The 10,739-nt window shown below is 26.7% G+C and overlaps 1 protein-coding gene across 1 annotated transcript in view; it reads right to left on the bottom strand.

Moving 5' to 3' along the window:
• LOC125870560 (xanthotoxin 5-hydroxylase CYP82C4-like) overlaps window positions 1-3,037 on the bottom strand; it is a 5,770-nt gene extending 2,733 nt beyond the window's left edge. Inside the window, exon 1 of the mRNA XM_049551018.1 lies at window positions 2,069-3,037. Coding sequence (XP_049406975.1) covers window positions 2,069-3,004 — 936 coding nt within the window. The 5' untranslated portion in view covers window positions 3,005-3,037. The remainder of the gene's footprint in view (window positions 1-2,068) is intronic.
• Between the last annotated feature and the right edge of the window lie 7,702 nt (window positions 3,038-10,739).

Below are 10,739 nucleotides of genomic sequence, written 5' to 3'. Positions count from 1 at the left end.
GGGTAGGAGGGTCGAGGGTAAGGATGAAAAAATGAAATAATATATTTTTAAAACAAACTTAAATTTTTTTCTTTTTGAAGGAGATGGGATAGGGGGTTGGTGGGGTGAGGGTAGGAGGTGGGGGTGTAAAAAATTAAAAAATGAAATTAGAAATATCTTTTAAAAACAACTTTTAATATTTTTTTTGGGAGGGGTGGTGGTAGGGGGTGTAGGTAGGGGTGAGGGTGGGGTAAAAATATTGAATTTAAAAACAAACTTTAAATTTTTTTTTTTGGGGGGGTTGATTTGAGGGTAGGGACCAAATAAATTGATTTTTTCAACAATTTTTTTTTAAAATTGGAAGTTGGAAGAGAGTTTTGGAAAATGTTTTCCTTAAGTTTTGAAGGGAAGTCATTTTCCTTAAATTTGAGAAAAATGAGTTGATTTGGAAAACATTTAACCCAACCAAACATGAGAAAATTAGAAAATATTTTCCGGAAAATGCTTTCCTTCATACCAAACACACCCTTATTGTTGTACAATTTCAGTTTTCTGTGCTTTTGGTTAATTATGTGAAAAGTAATTAAATAAAATTAAAGAAAATGGATTGAGATTTTGTTTATAAATCATAAATCAAATCATTTTTCTTAAAAAAGAATTGCTAGCAACTTCCTACATGCCTAACTCTTAATGACAAAGTTGTTTATTTTGTTTCTTCCTTTTATTATGGCAGCGTGTTTCATGTCATTAGGGGGATTTGGTAGGTGTATAAAAATAATGCTAAATATAATATTTGTATTAATTATGTTTGCATTAATTATGAAAAGATTATTTTTTATATATTGTTTGGTTTGATATATTAAAAATTGCATGCATTGCATGAAAAAATTTCAAAATAGTTATATTATAAAGATGCCCTTTATAAATTTGGTAAAAAAATATATAAAAAAGGGCAATAGAGGCAATTGAGTCTTTCACTATACTAATGCATGCATTAAAACCCTTTGCATTTACTAATATCATAGATTTTCATGTTTTAGTAATTATGCACCTCAATACGCAATAGAGTTAATTAGTTATACATACATAGACTGAAAAAGTGTACCAAACAAGATACTAACAATACACAAAGTTATATGCATTTTTTTTTTTCTAATACACTCTATCAAACTATCCAAAATATACTCGAACACATGGAATTTATTGCATTTAAGTAATGTACTAGTGCATTAAATACTATTCCATGAAATCATAAGTTTGATTCTTCAATATCTAACATTTTAAATAGTACTCCATTCATTTAGTTAAATGTTATTAAGGACCTCTTTTATATAGTCAATCCTTTTAATTAAGCGGGCCAGATCAATAATTGAATTGGATTTAGGGTGGGTTGCATCCTAAATAAATCTAAGTAATGACTTTAATTTTTGAAATAAAAAAAAAAACTAAAAATTTATAATAACCAACACGCTATTGAATAAGTAGAAGAAATTGCATTTTCGGCTAAAACTGATGATTATGAAAGTTAAATAAATAAAGTTGAATAATTACTCTGTTTCTAATTACTTGTCCATTTTTCGTGTTTTAATTGTTTCTGATTACTTGTCCATTTTGACAAATCAAGCAAGGACAAAATAATTTTACCTATTATATCCTCAATTAATTACTTTGAAAAATGTAGAACTTCTTGAAATTCTTAAGTTTTTAATTCATCCACTTCATAATTAATAGAGGTGAAATAATAATCTCACTATGTCAATACTCCCTCTATCCCAATTTATGTGGCACTTTTCAAATTTCGAGATTCAAACAAGTCTATCTTTAACCGTAAATTTTTCAAATATTTTGAATTGTCAATTATTGTGACTTATAGTATTTTTTACGTAGTTTTTAAATATATAAATTTCTTTTCAAAAGATTTGAAGATTCCATCGGCAAATCGTCTGTCAAACTTAAACTTTTTGACTCTCAAAAAATGAAAAGTGTCAGGGACAAAAGGAGTAAATGCTTTCTTAATAAGTGTGTTAATTCAAAAATTGACAAATAATTAGCTAGGAAGATAGTATTCAAAATAATAAGCAGAGCTTACCAAAGTTGTTGCCTTGATAATGGCATCACGATTGTATGCAGCAGACTCCATATTGGTTTCCTCTGGAAGGGTGGAAAGCATGATATCAATAAAATCAGATTGTTCACCATCTCCAATAGAATTGATATGTTGTTTTAACCAGCTATCAAACACACTATCAACTTCTTTATAAGTCTCTTTCATTGCTTTAATATGCCCACCAATATCCATCCATTCAAGCCATGGAATTGCATCTGAAAAAACAAAAGCTCCACCTAGGTACAACGCTTTCTTTATAGATTCTTTGAAATTCATCTCCTCCGCGCATCCAGTAAATCGCTTCCCAGCAAGCATTCTAATGATTATATTACAGGTTATGTTCTCAAACCAACTACTTAAATTCACTTGTCCTGGACAATTTGAGTACAATTCTTTAATACAACAACTCACTTCTGATGTACGGACATGTTTTAGCTTCTCAAGGCGACTGTTAGTTAAGAGTTCAAGAGTTACCATTTTACGTATATCACGCCAGTATGGTCCGTAAGGGGCCATAGCGAAAACGGCTCCATTATACCCTAAATACTTGCTAACTGCCATATTTGGTCTACTAGCAAATATTTTGTCATTGTTAGCTGTGAAGCAATCTTTAACCATTTCCCAATTACTGACCACAATAGCTGGATGGTTACCAAGTTGTAATTGAAAAATAGGTCCATATTTATCAGCCATGAGTCCTAGGGTTCGACAAACGGGAAGATGGCCGTTAAGAAGATGAAGGTGACCTATAAAAGGCCATGCACCTGGAGCTTTAGGTGCACCAATTGCTGCACTTGTTATGTTTCTACTTTTGTATTTGCGAGCAACAAAAAGGGCTAAAAACCAAGCAACTAATAGTGGTAAGAGATGAGAAAGAAAATACATGTTGATTGTATTGTAGTGGAAACTGGAATGCATGGAAATATTTGTGTCAATTTTAGAGCAATTGAGGTTTTTATTACTTTATACTACTAGAGGAGATCAGATAGTAGTATTTATAATTGAACTACGAGGTTAGGAACACTAAAGATTTTTTGTAACAATGAGTGGACCACAACATAGACCATATGCTGTGGAGTATTATTGCATGAAGTACATGGATATAGGCCACAAAAAAAAGATACATGTTACTCCCTGGGTTTATTTTTATTTATTTATTTATCATATTAAAAATATAATTATTTAATTTAAAAAATTAAGATATAATTTATTAAAGTATAATTCAACTACTAATAATCAGACCTAACAAGTAATATAAGACACGTCATATAAGTAAGGAGGCGTGTTTGAGGAGTGTCTATTTTACATAATTGTTCTGATGAACTAATATCAATATGACAATATGGTTCCTAGTCTAGTCACATAAGGTTACAAAAAATTTCTTTATAGCCTTGAGGAAACATTAATGACAAAGTGTTACGTGTGAGGTTTGAAAGTTCCTATAATCTTAGATGATTTCAGCTTTATTTTTTGTGGTCACAATCTCTATTTGTATAGATTTTTTATCACTTTTAGAACAATGATTTATTAAAACAAAAGAGTGAACAGTATTTTATACTGCTTGGTCACATCTAAATTATCTCTAGGAATGAATGGAGAATTATTGATTAATCTTATGTTGTTGAGATTGATTTGATTAATCAATTCTTTGATTTATAACGATCGTCTTTTTATTTAATCTAAAAAAAAAATCTTCAATCAAGGATAACTTAATTTTTTCTTAATTAAGTGTAGAGATCCGGTCGTATTACTTTTCTTGCCTCTAACTTCTTTCCATGTTGAGATAAGTAAGAGTGTTTCTTGAAACTAATGTCTGCTTTACAATCTTCAATCAAGGATAACTAATTTCTGCTTTACAATTTTCTTTTACAAGTTAACCTATTTTTTTGGGAATATTTCAAGCATACACGATTAATATTGAAAATTTGTGTCTGAAGTGCATGGATTTTATTTTCGAAATTTCAACGATTCAACGCCCAATTTTATTTCAAATAAACTCAAATTGAAACATAAGTTTTATATAATAAAGAACAAACTTTAATCATCAACTTGTCAAAAAGGACAACTGATGTAAAAGCCATTTAGCACATTTTAGTTTTTTTTCATGTATGTATCAGTTTCAATTATATATGACAGATATACTTGTTAAAGTCTACTAAAGTTTTAAGAGTATGTGTCTGCATATTTTTCCAACAAAATAATACTCTTCATTTCAATTTGGTTGACCTGCTTTTCTTTTTAATTCGTTTTTTAAAAAATAACTCTTTTCCTTTTTTGACAACTTTTCAATAGCAATTTTTCACATGACATGTTTAAGTGTCACGCCCCGAGACTACACACTGGACGTGACGAGCACTCAAAAATCATTGTTGATTCCCAATTAAACCCTTGACCTGGCTTAGTACTAAGCGGAAGACTTACTCAACAACATAGGACCTTAGATACAAGTATTAACTCATAAGATCTCATTGATAAAGTAGTTTAACTCAAAACCGTTTGAAATACTCAAATAAACATAATGTTCAACTCAAAATATTTTAATTTCCTTTAATATTTAGTTATGTAACTAATACTTATTAAACTTATTTTAGCATGATTTAGTACTTTTAAATTATGATCATTTTCATTATGACTTATTAATTTGCAATATTTGTTTTACGTGATTTCATTATTATTATTATTTTTGTTGGATATTTTAGTATCATTACTTATATAATATTTTGTATTATATTCTTAAGAAACACCTTAGATAGTTATATTTTGGTAAGTAGGACTAAAAAAATATTTGAAGTACAAGTAAATTATATGTTTGTATGAATACTTTACCGGAAAAACCCGAAAAAACCCGAAGTTGAAAAACTCGACTTTTATTGGTTTGGTTTGGTTTATAGATTATTTAAAAATCTGACACAAATGATTTGGTTTGATATTTGAAAACTCGAACCAACCCGGCCATGTACACACCTACTTATTAGACATGATTAGAATAGTAATATGATTGAATTTTAAAATTAATAAACAAAATATTTATTGAGAAAATGAAGAAAAAAAGCCAAAAGAAGGAGAGAAAAAAATAGAAATGGGGGTCATAGAGATGCCACATCATCTCCTCTATGTTTCTCCTTTATATATAGAGAGAAATTGGGTATTCGCATAAAAACATACAGTGAGTTACTGACCTATTTGACCATGCAGATTTTTTTTTAAAAAAATCTTTATTTGAAAATCAGTGTTTGACCATGAAAATTTTAAATACTAACTAAAATATTATTTTCATTTTTCCTATATTTTCCTTTTCAAATTTTATGTTAATATATTTTATTTTTATGAATGATCCATTTAAATTAAGTTTCATATTTTCAAAATAAAGTACGTTCAAACAATCAGATATTATTTATAAAGCAATAACCAAACACAACTCCAAATGCAAAAATTCTAAATAGAGTGAAAAAACTATTTGTGACATTATGCGACTATCTATTTTGAGCTATTAATCTTCGAAACAAATTTGATCGTTTATTTCAAATAATTTGGTCACGTTATATGATTTTACTAGTCTTATAGAAATTTGTCGGGGGTGGGGGGTGTTAAATCATCAATTAGGAAAAATGCATTTTCTTTGCTGAAAGTATGACTGATCACAACTTCAATTTTAATTTTTTCATAAAATAAAAAATATTTAATTTTCATGGCCAAACACCACTAAATAAGGTCACCAATACATTATTTGCAAATTAACTTTGATGGAAAAGGAAGTTTTATCCGAACTTTGAAATGTAGTTCGATAAAGGGGAACCATGCTAGAAAGCATTTTCCTTTGAATTTCTTTAACAACCTGTTGGTTGTTTTCTTTTGCATCTTTCACATCACATAATAATAGACCTTATTCCTTTTTTAAAAAATAAAAAATTAAATCAATCTCTTCTAATAGTTTTGTTTCAGTTAATGATACAATGCATCCATTTAATATATTTTGAAACATTATTGATGTTAGGTATAAGACTATTGATTTTAGTTTTGTAGAGATTCTTTTAATTATTTACATTAATCTATAAGGAAATAAGCAATAAAATCCATTCACATTAGGATGTATTCAACAGAAAGCACAAATGAACTCTGGAATTAGAAAAATGTCAATTTGTATGTTGATACTGAAAGATTTCAATGTGTGTAAATCAAATTGGAAATTCGTAATCTCCTACAAAATAAAGCCTTAGAAACTAAAATCTTTTTATCTTGTATTTTTAAAATTATCTTAAACTTTAATTGAGTAATTTATTGAAACACTTACTGACATCTTAAAATATAATAATATATATATATATATATATATATATATATATATATATATATATACACACAAAACAGTAATGTTAAAAATGACGATAAATAATTAATGAAAAGGGGAAGAAGGGAAAAAATGGACTAAATTAAATGAGAAAAGGAAAGAAAGAGATAGAAGTCAAGAAAGGTATTCTTGTTGATAGAACTATGCCACATCAACAAGCTATAGACCACAATTAAGGGTGTACCAAATCAAACCGAAAATGGAATTAAATCGTAAATTGAGTTAAATTGATAAAAGTTTTGACTAATAATTTGGTTTGACCTGGTGTGGTATTAAAAAAAACTCGACTATACTTGAGTTGGTTTGGTTTTAACTAATTAAGAATGTCAATCCGAGACCAAATCAATCCGACATTTATATATAATTTTTAAAGTTTATTTTATACGTAAAAGTATTTACTTTGATATAATTTCTAAATATTACTTATATCTTTTTCATAATTTTTATTTTTAACATATTTTTTCAAGTTTTTTGAGACAGAGAATTTTGAATGGTCCAATAAAAGTTATAGTCTATAGATATTAGTAACTCTAATAAAACTCAATTCAAAATCGAATCAATACTAATGCTAACAAAAAAAATTTGATTCAGCACTAAGAATGACAATAATGTTAAATATTTGCTCTTTAGTATTACATTGATTTAGACATTTAAAACTCATAACCTAATTTTAATTTTTCTTTAATGTTTAATCATATAATTAATACTTATTAGTCTTATTTTATCATGATTTAGCACTTTTAATTTAAATTATGATCATTTTTTGTTATGACTTATTTTGCAATATTTATTTTATACAATTCCATTTTTTTTTATTGAACATTTAGTGTCATCACTCATCTCATATTTTGTGTTATTTTCTTAAGAAATACCTTAGATAGTTGTATTTTTGTTGGACTAAAGAAATAATTGGATCACAAGTTAATTATATGATTGTATGAATACTTTATCAAAAAAATCCGAAAGTCCAAAAACCCCCAAGGTTTATTAGTTTGGTTTGATTTATAAATTTAAAAACTTGACACAAAGAATTTGATTTGATATTTGAAAATTCCGAACCAACACGAAAAAATTCGAAATTAAAAACCCCAAAAATATCCGAGTTTTATTAATTTGATTTGGTTTATAAATTTTAAAATTTGACACAAATAATTTAATTTGATATTTGAAAATTTTGAATTAACTCGATCATGTAGTACACCCCTAACCACAATTATACAGTCATAGGTATTAGGGTATATTAGACCCTGTGCAATACTAAATATTAGTGCATATGCAAGAACGAATCCAATATATATTATTTCATATATAAAAAATTGAAAGTGAAAGGTCAGATGGGGGAGGGGGGGGGGGGNTTGTCGGGGTACAAGGGAGGAGGTGGTGCCGAGGGGTAAGAAAAATATTTTAAATTAAAAAATATTATTTTTTAGATAATAATACTTTACTCTTTAACTTTTAATTAATACTAATAGTAATATTTTTTTATCAAAGTAAAATATTTTATTCATATAAAATGTCATGTGATAATGTTTTTCTAAATAAAATATGTATTATACACACAATTTAGATGTGTTTTTCAAATTAATGAGTCGGTATGACTCTTCCACTTCTAATATTTTAGGTCTGAAATACAGAAAATGAAATAATTTTAATGTGTTTTGATACTTTACTCTTTTAAAATAGAACACTTAGCTTGAAAAATTTTATTATGGGTGAGGCCCAACCAACCAAAGTTGGAAGAGGCTCCACCCATTTTTTGACATGTGGATCGTGGGGCCCAAACTATTAGTTAAGGCTGAAAAATGAAACCAAAAAGAGAGAGAATGTAAAGTTTGAGTGGGAATTGCAAGATAATTGTGGGGTCCATGTCAACTTCAATTAAATTAATTAAAATATTATATTGAAAGTGGAAAAGTGCAAGGGAATAAAAAGTCATATTATTAGTTGATCAATATTTTTATTTTCTATTTTATATCCACATTTATTTAACGTGTTGAATTGAATATCTATTAAAAATATTATTCTTATATTGAAATTTGTTTACACTCTATTTTCTTTAAACTCGCGTTACTTTTAAAAATAGTTCTATATTACAAGATAAGATAAGATTTGTGTATTTTTTATTGTCTTCAAACTAATTTACTATTAACGTCAAATACCAAATTGAAGACATGCATAATTCTAATAACCTATTAAATAAACCCTTTAATGCTACTAAAGCAATGGGGTGAAGAAATGGAGGACTATGAAAAAAGAGCGGAAAAAAAGAAAGTGATATCGTTTGTTTTGAAAACTCGAAAATCTCATTAAATGATTGTTGGTTTAATTTTATCATGTTGCGTTTCATTTACACAAAATATAAATTATTTCATTAGTTAAATTATTTATCGTAGTGACTAGTGAGAATGTACATTATGTTAGCATTTATTAATTGAGAAAAGGTTCTATACAAACTTGTGGTCCCTCCGTCTCATATTATTAAAAATATTTTTCCGGAATTATTATTTATTTTAGATAATTAAAATAGAGTGTATTAAGAAGAGTTACAAGGCAATTAAGAATTGGGTTGTTAAAATTGAAAATCTCAAAAAATAAATTAATGACTAAAATTTAAATAATTAAAATTAAATTGTGAATTTAAATGTAATAAATAATACTGAATGAATTTTAGTAGCTCAATTGGTTGATTATATGAATTTTTACTTTTTTGTGAGAGTTCAATTTATTTATTTTAGTTTCACTATCTTCAATCTCTTCAAATTTATTTAAAAAATAATAATTTAATTTCATCTGATATATATATATATATATATCCGTCGGTGAGTTCTAAAGTTTTTTTCTATTAAAATAAAATTACAAAGAGAGTTGGCAAGCAAACAAAGAAAATGCAAGTAAGAAAGAAAGAAAGTACAAGAAAAGATTAAAATGGAAAGAGAAAAAGTAAGGAAATGAAACAAGTACAATATGGGCCCCACAATATACAAATGGCAGCCAAAAAACGCCTCACACAACTGACACTATGTGCGCCTCACCCATAATAAAATTTTTCACTTAGCTTGGTCAAATAAGCTCGGGTAACGTATCTACTGCCTTTTATGACGTCACATTGAAAAAAAAGTAATTTTTATTTGGCTAATTTATTTGAAAAGTGTTTTTGATAAGCATATAGTGTTTGACTAATCTTTCTTAAAATGTGTACGAAAAAAGACAAGATTAAATTTTTTATAAAAGATATTTAAAATAATTTCTTTTTTATAAAATAATCTTAATATTAGAAGTGTATTGATACTATTAATGCACTTCTAATATTAAAAATATTTTATAAGAAAAATTATTTTAAATATGCTTTATAAAAAATATAATATTTAATTTTTATTCCTATTAAATCAAAATGAAGATATTCAACTTTTCAATCAATATTATACAGAGATAAAAAAAAATAAATAAATATTGATATATATTAACATAATAATTTAAATATGACTAAAAATATCAAACGAAATAAATTTTAAAATTATCCACAAATTTAATCACCACATACGAAAATTTACAACAAAAATATATAAATATAAGAGATCTATTAGTATATATATATATATATATATATATATATATAACAAGGATAGTTTAGTCTTGAAAAAATAATTTTCTACTCCTATTTTTTTAAGAAGCAGAAATTTGTAGATTCTTTCCAACAATACAAAAATTATATTTATTTCTAATTAAAATCGATTTTATTGATAAGTCAAATACCTTAATTTAAAAAAAAATAATTTTGTACAAATATTTTTGACCTCACAACATCACTATAATGTCAAGATATAAATCTTAATACAAACGGGCTCTTAGTGGAAGTCTGGAAGATGATGTCAAGATATAGATCTCGTTATTCACAAATAGAAAGTAACCAAAAAAATGTTATTCACAGGGCGGCTTGCATTACGTATACATCACAAAGTCTGGATCCTTTTCCACGGTTTGAATGCGACATTGTACTTCTTTTGACATTTAAAATTTTGAATATTCGAAATTATAATAGATAAATATAAAAAAACACATATAAATTGTCGTATTTTTAAAATTTCATATCTAAACTTAAACTATTGTGAGTGTAAGTTTCATACCTTAGTCATCACTCATTAGTTTGAGAAGCACGCCTTAGTGGTATGAAACTCACACTCCCAATAGTCTAAGTATGAAACTAACCAAAAAAAAAGAGATAATTTAGGTGTATTTTTTATACTTATACCGTATTATAATCAATATATATATATATATATATATATATATATATATATATATATA

Source organism: Solanum stenotomum, chromosome 7 (assembly GCF_019186545.1).
Source record: "Solanum stenotomum isolate F172 chromosome 7, ASM1918654v1, whole genome shotgun sequence".
NCBI lineage: Eukaryota > Viridiplantae > Streptophyta > Magnoliopsida > Solanales > Solanaceae > Solanum > Solanum stenotomum.
This window is presented reverse-complemented; position numbering and strand designations above follow the sequence as displayed.